This window comes from Salvia miltiorrhiza, chromosome 1 (genome assembly GCF_028751815.1).
Source record: "Salvia miltiorrhiza cultivar Shanhuang (shh) chromosome 1, IMPLAD_Smil_shh, whole genome shotgun sequence".
NCBI classification, from domain to species: domain Eukaryota; kingdom Viridiplantae; phylum Streptophyta; class Magnoliopsida; order Lamiales; family Lamiaceae; genus Salvia; species Salvia miltiorrhiza.
The window spans coordinates 52,251,267-52,275,090 of NC_080387.1; the positions used below are offsets into that span (position 1 = coordinate 52,251,267).

The following is a 23,824-nucleotide window of genomic DNA, read 5'->3' on the forward strand; positions in this document are numbered from 1 at the left end:
ACTTTGCGACAAAAGAATCAGAGATACTAGAGCATCATTTCTGGAGCCTTTTCAGGCAATCTCTATGCCACGATTATAACCGAGTTCTATCCACAGATCGCTTATAATCTACAGATTCATCCTTCAGCAGAGCCCTGACCCTCTATCAGGACTACAAAAGAAGGAGCTGTTGACAGATGGGAATAGGCCATCTCACTGACTTATCAGTCTCGTATGCCCTATCAAATTCTCATCACACGGAATTATTTCTGGGAAAATTTATTGAGATTCCAGAAATATTCAAGGAGGTAGCCAAGGCAGTCAAACCAAACCGAGTGGAGATTCCTCAGATCGGAGAAATCGACATCGATATTGGAGACAAGACGGTGCTTAGCCATACTCAAAGTCTCAGACTGGAGCACCAAGGCTATCATTCCAAGGAATAGGCTAACTTCAGGGCCTATTACAAGGAGTTTCTCTCAATCGTATGAGAGAATGACGATCCAGGAAACACCAGCTCCAGACATGAGGGTTAACTCAAATGTCCCGAAGGATGGAGACAAGTTTCCACAAGATTTGATACAACAAGCAGGGAGAACCAATTTCCTTGTAGTTCGTTGTATTATTTGGCAAATCCAGGAGACAACCGATACATCGGAATTCTGGAGGTTGGAGGTTTTTGAATCCAGACGGAAGGCCAAGCCGGACAAGAAGCAGACGTCCTGATCTTAGGACGAGATTTCCTTGACAAATATAAACCATGGTCATGGAAATCAGGAAGAATGGAGATCACCATTGGACGCCAAAGAGTAATGATCCAATGACCAGCCCATTCTCAATATACATCTCGGTGGGGATGTTATACGAGAAATACAAAGCAGAATATTTTGCTGCTTATGTGGATTCGGGAGCAGGAATCTGTACAGCAAAACGAGGAGTCTTTCCAGCAGAAGTGGAAGAAGATCTACCTCGAATTGCAGGAAGGGATTTCTCCAAAAAGATTTTGCTCTTATCAAAAGGAGTAAAACAGACGGAAATATTGATCGGCGGGGCAGGACAGACACCTTGGTACAAGGTCAAAACTCCACCAATTTATTTCCATGATACCGGAGCAGATATATTATTTGGAAATAATTTTCTGCAAAGCTTCAAGCGGTACATACAAGACAATGAAGCCAGACGGCTAGTGTTCACAACCAATTGTGACCACAAAATCATTGTGCAAAGGCTCGGTGGAGCTTTTCATAGATCAATGCCAATCAAATTTCGCAGCAAGCGTGGTGATGATGGCAGACTCCGGAGACCTCAAATGAAGGATCAAAGGAGATTCGGAGAAGTTTTGCTCAAATGCAGAACTGAGGGATTCCCAAATCTCTCTGAGGAAGAAACTCAAATCCTCAAAGTATCCCTGATATCACACAAAGATATCAAGGAAGACGAACAGGTGTCCATTGCCGACGTCAAAAGGAGAATCCAGAAGTGTTACCACGAGGATCCTTTGGCATGGTGGAACAAGAACCGGCTCAGAGCAACCTTAAAAGTTAAAACTGGAAAGGAGCATGAGTTCGTAAGGTTCAGACCTATCCTGATGAATCCTCAAGATCAAAAGGATATGGGGAGTATAATCAAGGAACACCTTGATTTAAAGCTGATCGAAGATGGAAGATCACCCTATAGTAGTCCGGGATTTCTGGTAAGAAACCATGGGGAGATCAAGCGAGGAAAACCAAGATTAGTCATTAATTATAAAGGGATTAATGATATTCTTGAGTTTGATGGATACTTCATCCCAAGCAGAGAACACCTTATCGACTGCATTAGAAATGCAAGGGTATTCTCAAAGTTCGATTGCAAGTCAGGTTTTTACCAGATTCGCATGGAGGAAGGAAGTAAGAAGTTCACAGCCTTCTCAACTCCACAGGGACATTATGTATGGAATGTCATGCCAATGGGGTTAGCCAACGCGCCTCAGATATTCCAAAGGAAGATGGATAATCTATTTAAGGATTATTCTTCGTTTATGTTTGTTTATATTGATGACATCCTTATTGCATCAAAAAACATTCATGAACATGTCAGGCATCTGGAGATCTTTGCTGATGTTTGCCAACAAGAAGGACTAGTGCTGTCAGAAAAGAAGGCAGTTATAGCTACCCAAAAGATGGAGTTTCTGGGGATTGAGATTGATGAATCTGGGATCATTCTACAAGATCATATTGTGGAAAAGGTCCGGAATTTTCCAGAAGATCTCAAGGAAAAGAAGCAGCTCCAAAGCTTTCTCGGAGTTGTTAACTTTGCAGGAATGTTCATCAAAAATCTTGCAGAGCACAGGAAAATCTTTAGTCCATTACTAAAGAAAGATGTTCCATTTATTTGGAAGGAAGAACATCGAGAGGGTATAAAGAAGTTGAAAGAGATTTGCAAAAATCTCCCAAAACTTTCAATACCACAAGACGAGGATGATTTGGTCCTCTACACGGATGCGAGTGATTTCTGGTGGGCAGCAGTGCTTACAAAGATCACCCCATATGGAGAAGAACCTTGCAGATACTGTAGCGGTCTTTTCTCCGACGACGAAGCTGTGCGATGGCACATCAACGAGAAAGAATTCTTTGCAGTTCGAAAGGCGTTTAAAAAATGGCCGCTTTTCTTACTAGCTAAAAAATTCGTTTTGAAAGTTGATAACACTAACGTTAAAGCTTTCTTAACAAAAAAGTTTGAATCTAAACCCGAAAGGGCTAGATTAATTAGATGGCAAGCAGAATGCCAATATTATGATTATGATATTGTCGTTTTGAAATCTGACCAGAATGTTCTTGCAGATTTCCTTACAAGGGATGGAGCTCCCTGAAGTGGAGGCCATCGAGGCAATACAGGCGCAGCTCTTTGAAAGCCTAGAGCTGCTACAACAAGAGTGGCACAGATGTGTGCTGCATACTAAACAAGCAGGAAAGATACAAGCGGCTGACGAAGCCAAAGTATCTAGCCAAATTGATGTCTGTTTCATGAAGATGTTCAATCTTCAGGAAGCAACCGAAAAGCCGCTCTTGCGCGCAGTCCGTGAAAATCGGGCTAAAGCAATGCTTTCCGTACAGGGCGGATTACCTGTAGCAGGGGATTCAAGTACCCCTAGCCCAAGTCCTGAGAGAATGGCTTCACAGCCGGACGCTCGAGGAAAAGATGTTGTTAAGGAGTCAATCCCTGAAGCAACATGTCAACCCTCCACCTCTGGGGTAAAAGAGGGAGAGATCAGCCTTAGGCCCATGACAGGCCAAGTTAAGGTTGATACTAATCTTTTTATTCCTTCTCCTTCTTGGCAGAATTATCAAGACAGGTGGGAGAAACTTCTTACGAGAAGAGGCATTAATCCGGGAAATTGCCGGGTTGATGTTGCAGGAAAATATCCAAGGGTTTGGTTCACTCCAGGAGCCAATCCAAACGATGTAAAAGAATGGTATGAATTTGGGGCATTAGCTTCAGTTTATACCACTTCTCCGGCTTTCACCGAAATCAAGGGTCTACCCAAATGGATCCAGAAAACGGTGTTCGACACATGGGAGAACAACGAGTCCCTCAAAAGGGGAGATGTCCTGGAACTGTATTTCTTCAGTGCAGCTCCAGAACCAGTTGGCAAGGGAGTCTACGAAGCCTTCCATTTCATCAAGCTTCGGAGGCCAGATACAGGAGCTTTGAATCGAATCAAAGTTCCTGAGTTTAATGCTGCAATCGTCTCAACAATCCCGGAGGATCAAATCTCCACGAGACGAGCATGGGGTCTTTGGGTCTGTCTCACAGAGATGGACAAAATGAAGTCCAGGTTCAAGTTCAATCAAAGCTCGGATCTGGGAACGTTCCTGGTCAACACAATGACAGGAACCACCACTCAGTTTGCTGAAAAGTCTTTTGAAGACAAGAGGCAAACAATCTGGAGTAACAGGATAGCGGGGAGCAAAGAGACTCGTCGCAAATTCTGCAATATGGCTCACGTAAGCCATTGGATCGATAGGATCTGCGATCAATGCTCATCGCAGAAGGAGCCAGAATTCGGCAAAGGATTCTTTCCGAAGCCGGATAAAAGGAGATTCCGGTCTGATGAACATGACAAGCATCAGACCCCAAAGGGAAGGACACCTCGGGCACCAAAAAGTAAGGTGGCCGACAGAATATTTTGAATCATGTGATTCACAGCCAGGATCGCACCCACAAAAGAAACGACAAAAGTGGGTGGAAGAACAGGAGGACCACTTACCAAAAGCTTTAGGACAAAAGTAAGTGGAGAAGAAAGCAGCCGGCCCCTACCAGCATTATTATAAGAAGATAAAGAAGGGGTCCAGTACCATGTGAGGCCACTAACAAGCGTCGGCAATAATGGCCAACAAAAGAAGGTGGATGTCACAATCAAGCAAGCTGGCCACAAAGGAAGAATCCGAGGCCACCAACCAAGCAATTATAGAGGGGCTCAAACCTCTATATAAACACAAGAGCTGGAGAGAAGAAGGGCATCGAAAAATCACAACACTTTCACACAACACTTCCTCTCTCTAGAATTTTCTTTGTAATTTTAAATTCTTGTTTTCAAAGTTTTCGTTTTTAGTTTTAGTTCTTTTTATTTTTATGTACACAAGTATTAGCTACTATGAGTAGCTAAACAAGTTAGTCTCCTCCCTTGGGGAGTTTTTATGAAATAAAATTAATTATTATATAATTCCTCTATAAACACTTAGTTTTTGTCCAACTATTCCGGTTTAGTAAAAATATTTTCTTTTCATTTTTCAACAAAATATTTGGAGTCGACACACAGTGAAGGAGGGAAACTGATTCCTGAAGGTGACCATTCGGCGAAAGCCGGAACACAGTGAAGGGAGAAGGTTGCAACCATCACTTGCGAGTGTGTGGTTGGACGAAGGCCGAGGAGGCAAGAAGTCCGTAAAACGCGATTAAAGCTCCGGAAGGTGACCCGTCGACAAAAGGTATACTGTTGATTTATGATTTGAATTATTTAGAAGTTGTACGGAAGCATGTTGGGCCTGATTATGTCTTAATTGAATTATGATAATTTGAACATAAAATGGTTTAATGATGGATTTGTTGAGGATTTGTTGAGGGGTAGTTTTGGCATGAATGATGAGTTGGATATGGTTGATAGGGGTTTTGTGAAAGTGGGTATTTTTGATAGATAAGTTATGAAGGTGGGTATTTTAAATTTTGACCCAAAGTATATTATAGGTGAAAAAGGAGTCATATTTTATGAAAAATAGAGATAAAAAGTAAAGAAATTGTGACGGGGTAATGTACAAAAATAGAAATATTCATATTTTTGTATGTGAGACGGATGGGATGGAGTATATATTTTATACTATCTCATAAGAAATTTCATTTTTGTAATTGTGAAAAAAAAAAGTTAATTTTTATCAAATTACCACTTTCCTTTTGATTTGATAAATAAAATTTTTAAATTTTTTAACTCAAACATTAATTACTCTATTAACGAACACTATTAAATTGTCACTCTATACTTGATATGCGGCGGTGTTGTCATTTCTGCCTTTTTACTTAATTTCCCATCACATCAAGGTCGTAATTTAAAGAGAACAACTATAGCATGGAGCCCACTGCAAAAATAATTCCAATAAATAGTGTTTATGGAATTTCAAATTAATTAAGGTGTCACATATAGAGTTTTGAAATCTCATACTTATGATATATATATATATATATAATATTATTTATCATATATAATAATCAATGAATGAGTATTACAAATACTAGAATAAACAATAGTAAAGGTCAAAAAGAAATTGTGTGAAGTTGAATGCAACATGGAGTAACGCGTTTTTTATTTTTCTAAAATAAACTGCACCTTTATTTTTCTAAAATAAACTGCACCAATTTTTTGCTTTCTGTTTAGAGCCAATGCCAAAAATGCATTAATTTCTATAAATTTGAAAATTATCGATTTTATATTATATATTTTATATTTTTATTTTAACTTCGGAGATTTTTTAATTAGTAAAGTCGTAGGTCATGTCACTCAGTTAGCTCTATCAACTTTTCAAAGTCGAAAAATAACCGACTTCATATAATTAACATTTAACACTACAAAATTAATAATTTATAAGTGATAAATCGATAATTCAATATTGCGAAAAATAGTGAGAACATAACTAAAATATCAATATAAAATGACAAAGATATATACGTCTTGAGTCTTGTAATAGCACACCTCTTCTACTCATGCAACACGTGGACTTCTCCCTCTCTCTCCCTCTCTCTCAAAAGCGACCGATACGTACAACAATCGAAGACACAATTTCAATATTTGACTCATCTCGAAAAAGAAAAAAAAAATCTCCACCCCCATATTTTTCACGCTCATTGAAGCAGTCCCAAAATATCATTCAAGAAAATATTAAAGTATATATATTGCGGAAGATAATTGTTTTGCTTATCCTTTGATTTTCTGGTTGACAGAATTAAAAAAGGTAGCAGCTTTATGATCTTTAGCTTTTATGCTTTTGGATTCTATATAATTAAGGAGGGTGCGTGAGGAAAATCAGAGAATGGGAGGAGCAGAGGGCCTTGATTTCTCCTTTGAAAATATGGAGATTATATGCGGCGGCGGCGGCGGCGGGGTGACGCTTAGTGAGTGGAAGGATATACCGGTGGAGCTGTTGATGAGGATTCTGTCTCTGCTGGATGATCGGACGGCGGTGGCGGCGGCCGGGGTTTGCCGTGGTTGGAGAGATGCCCTTTGCTGGGGCCTCACTCATCTCTCTCTCTCTTGGTATATATCCACATTCTCTCTCTCTCTATCTAGATATTTTCTCTAGACTTTGGAAATATTTACTTGTGTTTCTACTTTTTGAATAACAAATTTTAGCAATTTGTAATGGCATATTTTCGAAGATCAAGATCCATGTATAACTTTAAAATTTTGACTGCAAATAGAGCTAGGTGCTAACTGAATTTTAGAATTCTGATTTTTTACACCGTTGTTAATTGCCTCCAAATTAATACGCCTGAAATATCTGCATGGCTTATACGACCGATGTAATAAACGATATAGTTGGATTTATACGCCATTTCAGCCGATTATAATATTAATGGCATTAGTTTGAACTTTTTAGCTAGGCACGATGACATTAATTTAACAAAAATTGACGACCGTGTGAAAATCAGAATAATTTTAAGTTCGTGTATTTAGAAGACAATTTTTGGTTCATGTGTAAAATTAGAATTGAGTTAAAGTTCGTGTATTTAGGCGGAATCCCCCTATTCTAAATTATTTGCAATGCTATTAGATTATTGTTAACATTTATTTGATGATCATGTTACTATGATCATGAACTAGTTGAATGTTCATGTATTTGAAGGGAGGATTTCTAGTTCATGTGCGAAACCAGAATTTGGTGAAAGTTTGTGTATTTAGGCATAAGAGAACTTCTTTACACTCTCATTTCATCTCTTGATAGTGTATCAAGTACTTGCAGACAGCTCTATGAGTCTCCACATAGATTAAAAACTCTACTAGGCCATGCGAAGATTGGTTGTTTCGATCGTTTTTTACTTTTTCATATTAGCATATATGAACTGTGTGATTGTGGAGGGAGGAACTTGAACCGGAGATCTTTGATGGTGCTGAGGTTCATTTCTAGTGATCTATCGCATTGTTTAACTCATCATCTCTGTTGAGACAAACAGGACGTTTTCTCATTTTTTTTTTTTTGGTAACAAATATTTTAAAAGACCATGTAACTGTGGATTCAAATATGAACCTGAGACCTTTGGCCTCAGGGGTTAATCACTCTACCACTATGCCAATACACGCACACGAAAGATTTCTCATTTTGTTGCAGTAGAGAGTGTATTGTGCCGTTGGTTTAGCGTTTGATTGAGATGGCGATGAATGATGATGATTATGATTTATGTTTCCTCAGGTGCAAGAGAAACATGAACAATTTGGTCCTATCACTAGCTCCCAAATTCACAAAACTGCAATCGCTGATTCTACGACAAGACGTGCCTCAGCTCCAAGACAATGCTGTTGAGGAAATCGCGAGCCATTGCCATGAACTGCAAGAGCTGGATCTCAGCAAGAGCTTCCTACTCAGAGACCCGTCCTTGTATGCCATAGCTCGTGGTTGTCCAAATCTCATAAAGCTGAACATAAGTGGCTGCTCGGCATTCAGCGACACTGCTCTCGGATATCTAACCGGCCATTGCAGGAAACTCAAATCTCTAAATCTCTGTGGATGTGTTGGGACTGCATCTGATAGGGCCCTAAAGGTACTGTAAAAAATATTGCTCGTTTCATGACATGTGAAGTGTTTTCATCGATTTCATTTCACCATATTTTGTGTAGGCCATTGGATACAACTGCAACGGATTGCAATATTTGAACCTCGGATGGTGTGATCGAGTTGGTGACGAAGGGATAAAGAGCTTGGCCTACGGTTGCCCCGATCTCAGAGCTATCGACTTGTGTGGATGCGTTCTCATAACCGGTAATCGTTCTTGTTTACTATATATGTGAAAATCGAGCTTTAGTGAGCGTCTCGTGCTATCAAGAATGCTGAATATACGAGCTTTCTTTACCCGGCCTGTTCAATGAATTTTTAAACCTAGGTTTATTCTAAGATGAACTTTGATTGCATTTGGTCTTGCTTTATAGATCAACTTTCTTGCTGATTATACGCCTTTGATTTTTTTTTTCTTTTTTCGGGCTACTATTTTCTCGTGCGTTTTGGCCTGACACGTGCTGGTTCGTTGATATCTCAGACGACAGCGTGATAGCTCTGGCTGACAGCTGCCTTCACCTGAGGTCCCTCGGCCTTTACTACTGCCAGAACATCACGGATCGAGCCATGTACTCACTAGCACAGAGCCGGGTCAAGAACAAGCACGAGGTGTGGGCGTCCGTGAAGAACAGGTACAACGAGGAGGAGGGGCTTACGAATCTCAATATCAGCCAGTGCACCGCCCTGACGCCTCCAGCAGTGCAGGCGCTGTGCGACTTGTGTCCTGCGCTCCATACGTGCTCGGGCCGTCACTCGCTGATCATCAGCGGCTGCCTCAACTTGACGTCCGTGCACTGTGCTTGCGCTGTCCAGGCGCACCGTGGCTCGACGGCGCTGCCTCACTTGGCTCACTGAACTTCACTGTTGAGGCAAGAACTTCAGACTTTCCTTGGGTTGTTGGCTGTGCTTATAGAAGTTTTGTCTGAATGCAAATGGATTTGGTTGAATCTTTTTCTCTATTTATATAATTTTATTTCGGATAATAGCCTGTAAATTATCGAATAGTGGCCGAATTTTGGTTTTGAAAACCACAAAAGATTCCGCCTATTATTATACTCTCTTCGTCTAGGAAAATATAAGTTCATTTTTTCATTTTATAAACATATATTAATTAATTAATTAAACCCGGATTTTCAAATCATACTACAATTTTTATAAATGAATGAATGATTTTTTATTGATTCTGATTTTCCTACTGAGATCAAATTAGACAGAGAGTTAAAGGATAAAAGCATATGGGCTTGACCGAGAAAATATTTGAATAATTATCAGTTTGGAATTTTAACTAAACAAAATTCAGTTTGAAATTAAGGGGTTGACTTTGATTTTGGTCGCAAAATTAAAATCAGTTTAAAATATAGTAGTAGTAATAGTTTACTGACATAATCTCTCTATGGTGTCCAAACCAGAATTTGGACTCTATTTTCGATTTATAAAAATCTGTTTTGTGAATTATCATTTCAAATATAATGGAAAACAAGCAAAATTTCAAACAGAATCAATTTCAGTTTTTCTTGCAAACCTACATACACGCTCTTGAAAATGAGAAACTGTGGTTTTCTCCTAAACAAAAAACATGAAATAATCAATACCTGAATCAAAATGCCTCTTTTTTTTCTTTTTTTTTTGTATAGATACAGACACTTTCTTGTAACATGAAGTGAGCCTCAGTTAAAACACCATTTAGTTGTTCTAACAAAACCAGGCTTGTATAAACAGAAGCAATAATCTGTTGATCACTCATCTTCCTCTGTACACAATTTCATCGTCATCAACGTCAAATGCCGGGTTGCAGAGGCACCTGAAGAGCCTGCCGATGCCCTGTCACAAATGGAAATAAATCACAGTGAGACTCAACTGCTTCTGCTGCTTATCTGATTCAAATGAATGTACAAGTATGTGTGTGTATATATATATGTGTAGAGAGAGAGAGAGAGAGAGAGACCTGTGTAACAAGAGGAGTCCTGTAATTTAGTGGTCTGTGAGAGTCTTCATCATCACTGCTATCAGAGCTGCTGTCATCTTCATCTGCTGAAGCAACTTTCTTCTTTGATGTTCCACCATTCTGCATAAACTTTTGATTCTGATTTAAAAAAAAAAAAACCACACACACACACCCTCTTTTGTTAGATTTTGTGATCCAAAACTTCGTCAATGAATAAAATACACCAAACAAAAAATTGAAAAAAGTTGATCAGAAACTTGATATATGAGATCAAGTCACACATTCTTGAACACAGCATGCCACCAACGGTGCAAGAAAACTACCTGAAAAACTCTCCCTAGATTTTTCAGAGCGACGGCTCGCATTTTGAGCTCTTCCCTTCTCACACGGCCATCCTGCAGCACCTACAAAATGCACAGAAATTGAGTTCAGAAACGTTGTTTCGAGTCCATTATTAATTTTATTGTTTTCAAAGACAAAATGTTGCATAGAACTAACCATTTGACAGACATGCACCAGAGTTATCTCAATGTCTACCACATTAAGCTTCCATAGCGAGTTCATGAGCGTCTCTCTATTCTGTCGTAAATGAGCCTCCACGTCGTCTTCCTCACCACTGCCCTCGATCTTGCACTGGCGCCTGATGTCGTCCTGAAGCTGCAGAAGCTGAAAAGCACCTGCAAGAAGGCAGTTGAACCGACTTTGACAAGACAAAGTACAGGCGGAGATGAAGTAGCAAGAGGATCAAGGCGCATTAGAACCTTTTGATGCAGTGAATTGTGACTTCCAAAAGTGTCCCTTGTTGCGAACCCACTCAGCCACAAACGGCACCCCTAGATAGATGGCTTTCTTCCCCAGCTGCAGCGCTGCCTGCCTCGTGTATATGTATCCGATGGTATTCAACATTTCAGAACCAAAAGCTGCAGGTAGTTATCATTCAGCAGAAAAGATGAGTATATGAATCTCCTAGTTCGTGTTCTTGAAAGATGATCAGACGTCAAGAGAATTTATTTGTTGGATATATACTAACATGCATGTGAAAGCCTCTCTGCTTCTGATTCAGCTTTTCTGATGAATCCATCTCTGTCACCACCAACATGTTGCTGAAGGAAGTCTCTCAGTTTCGCAGCAAGCTTCTCCTCCCTCTCTCGTTGGACTGCCTTGAGCTTGTCGTGGACTTTTTCCGGATTGTCACCCTCACCAGCTAGTTCACTTGAGGCCATTGATGCCACTGCTATATGGCCGATGTAATCCTCAAAAAGCTCGCTCCCAAACAGGAGGGCGAAGACAGCAGTTGGATCGAGCATTGTCTCCCTACAAGAAGGAATGAATATGGGAAATGAAACTCACACTTCCTTTTATAAAAAAAACTCACAAATTCTAAAAGAAACTTACTTAGATATGCAATTCTTCCCATTCTGATCATATGTATCTCTCTGCAATGGATCACTCAGAACTTGGTAAGCTTCTCCTAGCACCTGATGACAGCAAGGATAAACTTCATTGTTGTGAAGAATAATATGTAGTATCTCAAAATGTAATAGAGCAAGTTAAATCAATCAAGAAAATGCTATGAAGAGATGAAGTGGGATTGCCTGAAATCGGGCAGCTGCCTGGGAATCGTCTGGATTCTTATCGGGGTGAACTTGCCTCGCCTGCAAACATGAAGATCGCTAAACATCGCGTGTATACAAAGTTTGATTGAATATCTGATATTATCATCAACTTGAAAAAGAAAGGATCAACCAATGTTGTGACATAGATCCAAACATGATAATATCAGGAAATTTCTTGATGGAATTCTTTGAAGATCTACTCAAATTACTAGAGATTGAACCCTTTTTTTCATAATTGCATCATTAGACCTGCAGATGAATGTGCAAGAACAGAGGAGAACAATAAACTATCAAGAATATGAACTCCCTCAATCATGGAGAATTGTTGGATTACAATGAATTTTTTTTCCAAATCTTCATACATATTTATGGAAAGGACCAAGTATCTCGATGAATTATGATCTGTAGTTACTTTTGAAGTTGGTATATGCTCCTCACTCTTTGATGGCAAAGTAAACCCTTAAAACAAACGCAAATTCTTCTGTGCTCCATGGAGCACCGTGCTCCACGACACTAACACTTGCATTAAATGACACTAACATGATAGTGTTATTCGCGATAGTGTTAGTGTCATTTCAAACAGTGTTATTTATATAACATGATAGTGTCATTTGTAAAACAAAATAGTGTTAGTGTCATTCAAGATAGTGCTAGTGTTAGTGTCATTTAATGCAAGTGTTAGTGTCATGGAGCACGGTGCTCCATGGAGCAAACAAGACTGCCTCTAAAACAAATAGTTAAGCCATCAAAAACTGACACACGCATCCACTATTCTCATGATACAAGTAATTACAGTGGATTCTCTCCAAATTTGAAACATATTTTTATGTAAAATCCCCCCAAAACTTGATGAATTACTATCCGTCACTCTTGAAGGCAAAATAAATCAAAAACTGCGCTCAACTAATCATCGTTATCTCTCTCTCTCTCTCACACACACACACACACACAGACACACATAAGTCTCATGATACAAGTAATAACAATGGATTCTCCCCAAATTCGCTACATATTTACGGAAAATGCAATTTTTTTTGAAAAAAACTTGATGATTTATGATCCACATCACTCCTTGATGGCAAAATAAACCCTCAAAACAAGATAATTACCCATCAAAAACTTCACTCATCTCATCAACGTCAATCACACACACGCACACAAATGCACATTATCTCATAGTACAAAATCAGCTAAACTGCACAAGAACAATCAGCTGCTTAACAAATAAAAAAGGCGTCTGCGCGAGAAGATGAAGATCAAATCAATCCGAACCTTAAGATAGTAGGCCTTGCGAATTTCCTCCTCTGATGCCGCGGGGCTGACGCCGAGAATATCGTAGAATTCAGTTTCTTTAACCATTTTTTGCAGAGAATATGGAGAAAGTGTGATCTTGGAGCAGAGAGGAGAGCAGACGAAGAAAAGTAGCGTGAAAAAAAATAGGGGGAGGTGTGGGCATGTTGGAGTTGGGGCTTTCCAGTTGAATAAAGCCAGGTAATGAAGTCACTTTTTGTAAAAGCTTTTTCGCGGGAGGAAAACAGTATTTTAACTGTCACTTTGTGGCGCTGATCATTTTCGATGCGTTGTCCATTGCTTCTAACTTTTTTTTCTTCTTTCCTTTCTTCATTTTAAAGTGCTAAAAATTTAATTCCAATCAAAATTATTCCAAGTGTTTCGTTCGTTGTCTTTCAAATTTTATGGTAGTCCCAAAAAAAAGCTCAATGATAAGTTATGTATCATCAACGATAGTCAAATTTCGATATATTTTGACATTGGAAAGGTTAGACTTAAATAACGAAAAGAAATGAGGTAAGTGAAATTTGGAAAATTTCAACATAATTTCACGATGATTATGCTCAAGTAGTATTTAATTGTTCGATATAATCTTTATAGTAATGAATGCCAAATTTGTGTGAAATTTATTTGGTTGGTTTACGGTCTTATCTTTAAAGGAGAAAATGATGTGACGGTGACTTGAAATATTTTGTAGTTTCTTCTTTTCTAGACATTTATTATTTATACAACATTAACTGTATTCCAACTACTTTCAACTCGACGCAGAAAAAATAAATTAAAAGTGTTTTCGTACAGTAGGTTATCTTTTTCTCAATACAACCTTCCAAAACTTATCAAATTTAAAAATAATAAAAGAAAAACAATAATCTCTTTTACCCTTATAGATCCCGTTTATTTCAACTTTAGATCGTATCTTCTTCAAAACCCCACAAAGGATCCCCTACACACTGAAAAACATGGATTTCTTGAAAGATTAAATAAATAATACAACCTTGCTCTTCTACAAAAAGCAAAATTAGAATTTCAACTTAAAGATATCAATTTGTAGAATGTGTTCACATCATTGAGTTACATAAGTGATTCTTTTAAAAAAAAAAATACAATACTAATCTTTTCTCTTTTCTTAGCAAGATTTGATTATATATATGTTAGACATATAAGTTAGGGAGCCCTAACTTAACCCAAAACCATGGTCAAGGGTAAAGGGTTGACCCCCTCTTATATACCATTCCACACTTTCATGTGGAACCGATGTGGGATATCGTAACAATATACGAAGTTGCAACTTTGCAAATTGTAGCTTGTGAACTCATGCATATCATCTAGTCTCATTACTCGAACACTAAGTCAAAAAGCAAAATTCATGTGACATTGATGGAATGTTATAACAACACATAAATATCAAAATTTGAATACAACTTAAATCAGTAATAACTTGGCCAAAATTTACATCTTTTCCCATTAAATTGAAGCTCATGCAGGTTATAATGAATCCAACCCTAGTACTTGGCCTTACCTCTATTGCCACTCTTTCCTTTATTGTCAAATTTTCCCTTGCTTCCAAACTTTCCTTTATTGTCAAACTTTCCTCTATTGCCACTCTTTCCTCTATCATCACCCTTTCCTCTATTGCCACCCTTTCCTCTATCATCACCCTTTCCTCTATTGCTACTTCCTCTCTTGCTATTCTTCCCAAACTTCTTCCCTTTCTTGTTCTGTTGGCTCTTAAGATACGAGACGCGGTCGGCCTTCTTCTGCCGATCCTTACTAACCTGGTTGAGATCTTTGATCTCTGAACGGACATGGGCATTTGGCACCGGCCTTTTAAGGTTTCCACCCTTGAATCTCCGGTTGTCCCCTCGAAAACCAGAAGCACCTGTCCTAACAAGAAGCCGAGATGATCAAACACAGAGGTTGATTGTGTTTTCAATGGTGTGATTTCCTCGGGGGGGTAGGGGTTGGGTACAATCGCGCTATAGTAGGTTGGTGTTCAAGATTTACCTGATGAACTAGCAGCTCCATCTGCAGCGCTGTTGTTTGTTCCTCTAAGAGATACCTTACTGTGTGATTTTTCTTTCCATCTCTTGTATATCCCAGTGCTCTTGGCTTTCAGTTTCGCACCACTTTCTGTTTTAATCTGCGAGCCAGAATTACATGCAAACAAAATGCGCGAACAGTTAACGAGCCAAATAAATGAACATAAACGGCATAATTTTCTTTACACCTTCGCAATATAACATTGAGAAATTCTTCAAATTAGGCAACTAATTTGTATTGGACAAAGTACCTTCCCACTGGCTGTTACCCGATCTCCATTGTTCAGTTTGATATACTTTTTGCTTCTCTGCAAAACACAAGGATGACACACGTCAAATTAGAATCAAGATGCTCTGTTCATGTGCTCGTGGGTGCCTCTTGTTCTTATATTCAATTGCAAAATAGATATTGGTATTGGAAGAACAGCTTGTAGTACCTTGTCCCAGTGATAAGTAGATTTCTGCTTCTGCATTCCTGAACCATCATCGGCATTTATGTCGAGAACTGCAGCGTCCAACCTGTTTATTAGGATCAGTCAATCCCCATTAGCATATGAAAGTCAAATGAACACTAGATTGCAAAATTTGGGCCATATTCAAGGAGTGAAATATGGGAACAGTAAGCGAGGATTGGATGATTTCATGCTATAAGAAGATACCAAGATATATACAATTATCATCAAATAACACACTCACCTATTTGCTTCGAAGCCTTGGTTACCTCTCACTGCAAGTCCTGCTTCAAAATGCTGTAATTGACACAGATACAAAAATGTTATCTCAATATAATAGGCCATCAAATCAAATGAGTATTAAAAACTATTCTATCACAGATGAATAGCTACTAAGCAAGCGGTTCTGCGAGTGTAAATTACACAAGGTAATCAAAGTGACAGGTATGGTGTGAAGTTGATCAAACTAACCTGATTTACGGGCACAGAACTTATGAAATACTCATCATCTTTGAAACTCTGTGCTTTCCTTTTGGTGCCGGATACTGCACAGAACAAAAAATAAGAGAAACAGTCAAATTATTGTGCTAATGTCCATCTACTTAAATTGTGAAACTCACCAAGCATCAATATGTCTATGCCAAAGACAATCACATCAAAAACTTAATAAACGAAAATAAATATCCTCATGTCTTTTGCTCATCCATTTGCCACAAACCAAGTTCTTAAACCACAACTAATTTGTGTTAAATTGTTTTTAGCCAACAATCAATATATGCAGGCAGCACTATTTCCAACTTATATAGGAATTCCCTGAGTTCCATCTAATCCTCTCACTCACATAATTTTATATAACATTTGAAGCTCAGAAAAATAGATGTATTGACAGATATAATGTAACGTGCACCTTGTTTTCGCTTGCTTTTTGAAGGACAATGATCAGCATCAGTTTCAGCTTCAGTTTCCTACAAGAACAAAAAGAAATTAGGAAGAAAAATAAATAAATAAAGAAGAAGTGGCATCAATCCGCATACTCTAAACATCGTCTCAGACAAATACCAAGCAACAAGCAGTTTATTGGTGGATACGAAAAATCAGTCCATCATGAACTTACAAATACTTTACTAAATATATCACCTTCCTAACATCATCGTCTCTGGAACGCTGTCGCTGAACTTTTTTTATCACCTCCTCATGAACAGCTCTTTTCAACTTCATTATATCAGCCCATTGACTAGCAGATCCCTGAAATTTCACTTAATTGTCAAATTTGGCGGAGATGGCAATCAAAATGATTTTTTGTAAAAGTCGAATAAAAACATTCAGCACGTGAGAAGATGGACGAGAATATATTACCTGATGATTTTTTGATTTTGCAGCATCGCCTTCAGCTTCCAAAATGGTTTGCTTGGGTCTATTGAGATAGGTCATGCAACGGCGAGAGATAAGAAAACAGACACAATTACAATCATACAGTCCTAAAATACAGATAAGATAGTTGATTTAAGGCATACCTAAATGCTTTTAAGCGCTCAGAAAAGGCCAAAGCAGTTAGTTCGTCGCCACCCAAGACATTCCTAAACATTGGATGTAAACCTTCACGAGGCAATTTTTTCACTCTTTTAATGGACTCCTTGGAAGGTTTTGCTTTCGTCTTTGAGTATAAGCCAAATGCTTTCGATAAAGGTCCCACCAAAGTACTCAATTCTGCAGATGAATCAATTATTTCTCGGACTCTATCTGAAATTAGATCTATAGGTCTCTGGGGCAACCGCCCGTAAACAGTGTCTCCATTTGCCATTGCTTGATCTATTTTACTCATAATACCATCCATATCTCTCAGCAGCTCTTCCTCTGTTGGAGCAGGCCTGATTGGTTTTGAGAGAAAGAGATGAAGGTCTAATACATAAGCCATGTCCTCTGATGTAACAAAAGAATAAGCAGCGCCTGTTCGACCAGCTCTTGCAGCTCGCCCCACACGATGGACGAAAAGCTTGGGTTTCGGCGGAAAGTCGAAATTGATTACATTATCAAGTAAAGGGATGTCGATTCCCCTCGCAGCCACATCCGTCACAATCAGCAACATAGTTTTTCTAGCCCTAAATTCTGATACATGGATCTTACGCGCATCATGATCCATATCCCCATAACAAACAGATGCCACGATACCATCTTCTTTGAACATAGCATAGAGAAACTCAACATGATATTTGGTTGCAACAAAAATTAGAGTCTGTTCATCAGAACGTATATGCTCCCTAACCAAATAAAGCACTGCAGCGCGTTTTTCTTCCTCCCTTAAAGTGAAAAAGCAAAGCTTCAAGTCCGGACTTATCTTCGTCTCCAAATCGAGCCTGACTAGTTGAGGATCCCTAAGACCAGCCTTCGCAAACTCTGCAAGGGCACTAGGTAAAGTTGCACTAAAAAGCAAAGTTTGACGATTCTCACTCAGTTGTGCAAGGATCTTGTGCAATTGTTCTGCAAATCCCATGCTAAAGAGGCAGTCGGCTTCATCAAAAACAACATATTCCACAGTACGTAAAGACATGTCATCAACCTCTTCCAAATGATGCATGAGCCTACCAGGAGTAGCAATTATGTAATCAGGACGCTGTGCCAATTCCTCAAATTGGTTTTCCATACTATCACCACCAACTAGTAAGCTGGCACGAAGGCCTACAAAGAAAAAGCAACGAATACGTACATGAAAATGAGCATATCAATCGTGCACCTTTACGTAGATTCTGTCCAATCAACTCAAATCAATATAGCCACTCAAGAATGGCAGCTCGTTTCTCTATACTCATTTCAATATACCTCAAATGGTGTCAAATGCAACCATACTAACGAATATGATAATTACTTACAGTTGAAGTAAATCAACTCTAAGAAATCATACGTCCCAAAAACATTTATATAGCAGCCTACATCTCTTATCGCATTGAACCTTTAACACATATAAACACACTAGTGCCTTTACAGCATTCCAAACATTCACCATCATAACTAAGCAAGATCAACTCCTACCACTAAAATACGAATAAAATCACAGGGGACATTATGCTTATAGATATGCTAACATGATGACGCTTAAAACAGAATTAATTCTCAACACTCGTGAAATCACTCAAACAAAAAACACATTCCGTTTATCCATCTAATCACACCGCTAACAACAAAATTTAACCAATTACCTGTATAGCGGCCAAGTTCTTTGGCGAATTTGAAAGTCTGAAGAGCTAAATCACGCGTGGGCGACAGAATAAGAGCTCTCACTCCAGCCTGCGGCACGTGTTGCTGGAGCTTCTGGAGCATGGGAATCAGAAAGGCCGCGGTCTTTCCGGAGCCGGTGCGGGCCATGGCGACCACATCGTATCCTGTTAGAATCAACGGCATGGTTTTCCTCTGAATGGGCGTCGGAACCCTATAACCCTTCTTCTTCACCCCATTATAGATATTAAGACTTAGTCCCAAGGACTCGAATCCGCATGATTTCGATTTCTTAGCTTGTTCCTGTTTTTTCTTGAACTCCGTCTTCGAAGCAGCTAGAATACCTCCGGCTCTCATCATGGCGGCGGCAAGCGATGATGGAATAGCCGGCGCCGCTTAGTGTGGGAGATGGCAAATAGCCTTCGGTTGGTCTGTGCTATAAATGGGTTTTAGGGTTTATGAGAAAAAAAACTCTACATTTAAAAATAAAATATTGTTTGTTGATGGGCTGTCGAACGGTTCGGGTTCGGTTACCCGTACCCGAAATTTCGGTTACCCGAACCCGAAATTGCCATATTTCAATAACCGTTCCCGAACCGTTTTAGGAGTTCGGTTACCCAATAACCGCTTCGGTTACCCGATTCGGTTATTTGGGTATCCAAAATACCCATTTAAAAAATTAAATTCAAATAAATACACTATGATACGCCGAATTTGATGTGGAAAAAACGTATGGCACTGTATAAAAATATGATGTGTGTATTTTTTGTGTTTTCAGAACTACCAATGTACTAAACTACTAATCTCGCGCACAAGAATTTCCATCTTTCCACCAAATCAGCAATTAGTTGATGGAAACTGATTCAACAAAATAATATGATTTTTGCTACCAATGTACTAAACTGATTCCACCAAAACTACCAATGTACTGAACTCATTAACTGATTCAATAAAATGATTCATCTAAATACATTAATCTTCATCTAAATCAGACTTTCGAATCAGATTCATGATTCAAGATACTCTTAATATTTTCCACATAATAAATAAACACTTCGAAAATCAACTAACAAGACTCTTACTGGGCGGCGGACGGGCGGTAGACGGTCGGCGGCGTGGCGCGGTGAAGTGGTGGAGCGGCTTGGACTGGACTCGCGCTTAGGGCAGGCCGGCTGGAAGCCTGGAATCACGAAAGAAGCAGACGGAGGCTGGCGGACAGAGGGCGGCTCACGGAGGTGGTGACTAGCGTCGGACGGTCGGAGAGGGTGGAGGCAGGCTGAAGAGCTGACGGGATTCAGGAGGGAGGAGGCGGGCTGAAGATTTTAGGGTTATCTAACTTCTACTAATTTTTAACTTACAAATATATATATATATGATTAAATAATTTTTGGGTATTCGGTTAACCCGAATCGGTTATCGGGTTAACCGATACCCGAAATTTTTACAAAAGCACTAACCGAAACCGATCCAATAACCGAAAATTTCGATTATTGGATACCCAAATCCGAGAATTTCGGTTCGGTTATTGGATTATCCAAAAACCGTTAACCATTTAGACAGCCCTAGATGATATATAGTGCTTAATTTATCTTTTTTTCACTCTTATTTTCACTTCCCACTATATTTGTAAAAAAAATATATAATAATTCTCTGAAAATAGTATAAAGAATTTAGAATTATCTGCCTACATGGAGTAATAAACTATACTTAAATTTTGATTTTAAATTAAATTTATTTTTTAATAAAAAAAATACATAAATTTTTTACTTTTTTAAAATTTGACCCGACTCCAAAAATTCGTTAGCCAATAACTTGATTGTCCAAAATTCGATGGATAATTCAAAAATATTGTTGTAAACATCTTGACAGTAGCTCTCTAATAGTAATACTTATAGGGTTAAATATCAAATTCTCCCTTATCGATGGCGTCCTCATCGCGTACAGGACCCTATAGTCATGATTAGAGTTGTTTACTACCTCAACGTGTTAAAATCGCACCAAATACCCCCGCTACTTAACGAACATTAACACTGTTAGAAAAAATATATTTTTTTAATTTTTTATTATGGTGGGCCCCAACTCTCTCTCTCCAGCCAAACTTATTCGAACTCTCTTCAACCTTCCGATCCGGGAACTTGGTTTCGCGGTCTTCAGATTCTATAGCTTTCCCCGGAGCCAGACCTGGGCGTGGTGGCCGGTGACTGAGGGGATTTACCCTTGTCAGAATCTGGACGGAATCTTGAAGAGCGAAAAGTCGGAGACTGAAATTGTGGATACTCCCTGCTATAAAAACTTTGATGCATGTGGATTGTTGGCCCAATACTCTTTATTTTTCAGCTCAAGCCCAAAACCTCCTTAAGCCCAAACCCAAGCCCATCTCCCTAAATAATCCCACCCCCTTTTCAGCCAAACCCTTAATCCCTCACTTCCCTTGCGCCGCTCTGTTATCTCTCTCTCTCTCTCACCTGCGCCTTTCCATTTCCCCTCCGCCGCCCGTCTCCTCGGTTCTCCTTCCGCCTTCATTTCTCCCCCTCCTTCCCGATGCCTCCCTTTACCTCCCTGATCTGTCCCCAGCTTGGTTATAAAGCACTCGACTGTGGGAAGCTCCGTTTTGGAAGAGGTTCACAACTTTGAAGGCTCTGCTATTCCTTCTGTGTTTCCGGTCTGATCTCCGGTGTTGTGGTTGTGTGGAACGGGCTTCCTGCTGTCGAGAGCATTATCACCGGATTCCTGAGAAGGTCTCCTGTTTGGTGATATTGCTGAGTTCCCAGAGTCGCCGGAATCCTGTCCATCGGATTCCTGAGTTTAGGCGGCTGGATCTGACTGAGTTGGGCTCCGATCTGAGATCATCTTCCATCTTTGTGCGCTGGTCTTTGAGCTGCCGGAGTGTGTTGCTTTTGTGGGAAAATCTGAGCCAAAGTGTCCCGAGGACACATTTTCCCACTTCAATCTTTTCTGCTCTTTCTTACCTTTTCTGTCTTCTTTAGTTTTCTTTCCTTAAACAGTTTAACCTGCTGTGTTTATGTTGATTTACAGGTACTAGCAGGAAGAAGAAGAAACTAAAGGTGAAGAGGAAGAAACGTGAAGAGAAGTTCGGCACTAGAGTGCTGTGTGAAGGCGGCAGGACGGTCGGGAACCAAGTGGTGAACCCCCGGCTAGGCGAAGATACCCAACAGTGGTATCAGAGCCACGGGGACCTAGCCGGGGCACCCTCCGACCGCACCTCCTTCACCCCGCCGCCCGTTGGCTGCGCCGATTCGCTCCCGACGAGCAAGGATTGTGGTAAGTCTGGATTTTCCCTTTCCTGGGAATCCAGCTCTGGTAAATTGGCTGAATCACTAAGACTCCTAGTTTCTAGGGTTGGTGTTACCTGCTGTTTTTCTTTTTTCTGCTTGCTTTTGCTCGCTGAGTTTCTGGTATCTTGCGTTCCTGGTTATCTGTGTGCTTCCGCTTACTGCCTTGTATCTCGATAAACCCCTGGCATTCAAAGCCAAGTAAGGTTCTCCCTTGTATTTGGTCCAGTTCGCCTGGATTCTCCTTTAAAGGAGTCTCCTCGTGCGAGTACCCTGGAAATCAAGGGAGAAAGGGGGCTATCTAGATAGGCTGTATATGCTTTGGTTCCTTACTGTTTCCGCTGTTGTTTTGCTCTGATAGGTGTTTTTGCTTTGGTCTGTAAAAACTCTCTTGGATTGAGAGTTTACCCTTCTCTGAACTCAGATAGTCCTCCTGGAACTTCTTGGAGGGACCAGTGTGAAACCTTGCTCCACAGATCAATCTGTGCTGAGATCTGGGCTCTTCCCTGCTCCTGAACTCCAGAGGTTTCCTTCCTGAGGTTTCTGTGACCTCTGTTGTGGTGTTATTTGCTTTGTGGTCTGACTGACCTGTTACTCTGTGGTTGTTTTGGTTTTCTGTGAAAAAGTGTGTTTGCTTAAGTGCTGCATCTGCATTCACCATGAACAACTTGCATTTGGTGCCATTCAATGGCAGAGATGATTTCCAAGATTGGAAAACCAAAATAGAATGCATATTGGTCAAAGAGAAGGTTAAAAAAGCTTTGTTATCTAAAATTGACAAGTCTGTGACTGATGAAAAATTGCATGACATGAATGACAATGCTAGGGCCACCATCTTGTTAAATCTGAGCAGTTATGTGGTTAGGAAAGTGTCTCATCACTTATGTGCTAAGGATTTATGGGATGAACTGAATTCTTTGTACTCTGCATCATCTGAAACTTCTGCATGGTCTTTGCAAAATCAGTTCATGACTTTTCAAATGGACTCCTCTAAGGATATTGACACCAACATGGATGATTTTAACAAACTGCTGCTTGATTTGAAACTTTCTGGTGATGACAATATTGAGAAATATGCTCCTCAAATTTTGTTAAGTTCCATTCCTGAGTCATTTGCTGAAGTCAAGTCTGCATTAAAGTATGGAGGGTCTAAAGTAACATGTGATATGATTGTGAATAGCTTAAAGGCTAAAGAAAGTGAACTGAAGATTCTTAAATCAAAACCATTGCATGGTGAGGTCATGTTTGTTAACAAAGATAAAAAGGGGTTTGATCAAAAGCCTAAAAAGCTTTGTTGGAATTGTGGAAAACCTGGTCATTTTTCAAATAGGTGTAGACTGCCTAAGAAAAACAAGAGTTTTGTTCCTAATGAACCTGAACAGCATGCAAACAATGTTTTTGAAGATGATGGAGTCTATATGGTGCATGATCATGATTTTCAGTTCATAAACCACTCTAAGGATGTTTCAAAGTCTGTTAGTTCAAATGAATGGTTGATTGATTCTGGCTGCACTTTCCATGTCACTCCTTTTGAGCATATGTTTCATAACTTACAGCATGTTAAGTCTGGGCATATTGCTTTAGCTGATGGTCAAAACTGTGAAATCTTGGGAAAGGGTGATATTTGCTTGAAGTTTGAAAATGGCAGTTTGCTTACCTTGAACGAAGTTAGATATGTACCAGAGTTGGAGTTTAGCTTGATA

The 23,824-nt window shown here is 39.6% G+C and overlaps 3 protein-coding genes across 6 annotated transcripts; 1 reads left to right on the plus strand and 2 right to left on the minus strand.

The window, feature by feature from the left end:
- Positions 1-6,259: 6,259 nt before the first annotated feature.
- Positions 6,260-10,336, plus strand: LOC130992896 (F-box protein SKP2B-like). 2 transcript variants are annotated; one of them, XM_057917664.1, is made up of 5 exons: positions 6,260-6,763; positions 7,917-8,265; positions 8,342-8,483; positions 8,758-9,145; positions 9,911-9,928. In XM_057917664.1, the coding sequence occupies exons 1-4, from the start codon at positions 6,540-6,542 to the stop codon at positions 9,129-9,131; spliced, it is 1,089 nt and encodes a 362-aa protein (XP_057773647.1). In that variant the 5' UTR covers positions 6,260-6,539; the 3' UTR covers positions 9,132-9,145; positions 9,911-9,928. The 2 variants fall into 2 exon arrangements, with proteins under 2 accessions (XP_057773647.1, XP_057773646.1); XM_057917663.1 differs by lacking the exon at positions 9,911-9,928 and adding an exon at positions 9,996-10,336 and having other exon boundaries at positions 6,263-6,763.
- On the minus strand, positions 9,744-13,427 carry LOC130992805 (chaperone protein dnaJ 10-like). Of its 2 annotated transcripts, none has more exons than XM_057917564.1 (9): positions 13,110-13,427; positions 11,817-11,876; positions 11,617-11,699; positions 11,252-11,535; positions 10,983-11,141; positions 10,720-10,898; positions 10,545-10,625; positions 10,222-10,341; positions 9,744-10,097 (listed from the first exon to the last, which is right to left on the minus strand). In XM_057917564.1, the coding sequence occupies exons 1-9, from the start codon at positions 13,194-13,196 to the stop codon at positions 10,017-10,019; spliced, it is 1,134 nt and encodes a 377-aa protein (XP_057773547.1). In that variant the 5' UTR covers positions 13,197-13,427; the 3' UTR covers positions 9,744-10,016. The 2 variants fall into 2 exon arrangements, with proteins under 2 accessions (XP_057773547.1, XP_057773539.1); XM_057917556.1 differs by having other exon boundaries at positions 10,222-10,359.
- Positions 13,428-14,480: 1,053 nt separating this feature from the next.
- On the minus strand, positions 14,481-20,143 carry LOC130992171 (putative DEAD-box ATP-dependent RNA helicase 29). 2 transcript variants are annotated; one of them, XM_057916725.1, is made up of 12 exons: positions 19,911-20,143; positions 18,813-19,259; positions 17,133-18,294; positions 16,975-17,032; positions 16,756-16,863; positions 16,526-16,583; positions 16,090-16,163; positions 15,863-15,915; positions 15,604-15,685; positions 15,418-15,474; positions 15,132-15,267; positions 14,481-15,006 (listed from the first exon to the last, which is right to left on the minus strand). In XM_057916725.1, exons 2-12 carry the CDS (start codon positions 19,186-19,188, stop codon positions 14,630-14,632), a joined length of 2,541 nt encoding a protein of 846 aa, XP_057772708.1. In that variant the 5' UTR covers positions 19,189-19,259; positions 19,911-20,143; the 3' UTR covers positions 14,481-14,629. The 2 variants fall into 2 exon arrangements, with proteins under 2 accessions (XP_057772708.1, XP_057772699.1); XM_057916716.1 differs by having other exon boundaries at positions 18,813-19,264.
- Positions 20,144-23,824: the final 3,681 nt, after the last annotated feature.

Excerpts from the sequence above, each read along its gene's own strand:
- LOC130992896 (XM_057917664.1), top strand. The coding sequence starts at position 6,540 with ATGGGAGGAGCAGAGGGCCTTGATTTCTCCTTTGAAAATATGGAGATT. Across the intron at positions 6,764-7,916 it reads ACTCATCTCTCTCTCTCTTG|GTGCAAGAGAAACATGAACA; the intron begins GTATATATCCAC and ends ATGTTTCCTCAG. Across the intron at positions 8,484-8,757 it reads TGGATGCGTTCTCATAACCG|ACGACAGCGTGATAGCTCTG; the intron begins GTAATCGTTCTT and ends TTGATATCTCAG.
- LOC130992805 (XM_057917556.1), bottom strand. The coding sequence starts at position 13,196 with ATGGTTAAAGAAACTGAATTCTACGATATTCTCGGCGTCAGCCCCGCG. Across the intron at positions 11,877-13,109 it reads GCAAGGCCTACTATCTTAAG|GCGAGGCAAGTTCACCCCGA; the intron begins GTTCGGATTGAT and ends TCATGTTTGCAG. Across the intron at positions 10,360-10,544 it reads ATCTAGGGAGAGTTTTTCAG|AATCAAAAGTTTATGCAGAA; the intron begins GTAGTTTTCTTG and ends TTTTTAAATCAG.
- LOC130992171 (XM_057916725.1), bottom strand. The coding sequence starts at position 19,188 with ATGATGAGAGCCGGAGGTATTCTAGCTGCTTCGAAGACGGAGTTCAAG. Across the intron at positions 15,268-15,417 it reads GGGTAACAGCCAGTGGGAAG|ATTAAAACAGAAAGTGGTGC; the intron begins GTACTTTGTCCA and ends TCTGGCTCGCAG. Across the intron at positions 15,007-15,131 it reads TGGAGCTGCTAGTTCATCAG|GTGCTTCTGGTTTTCGAGGG; the intron begins GTAAATCTTGAA and ends TTGTTAGGACAG.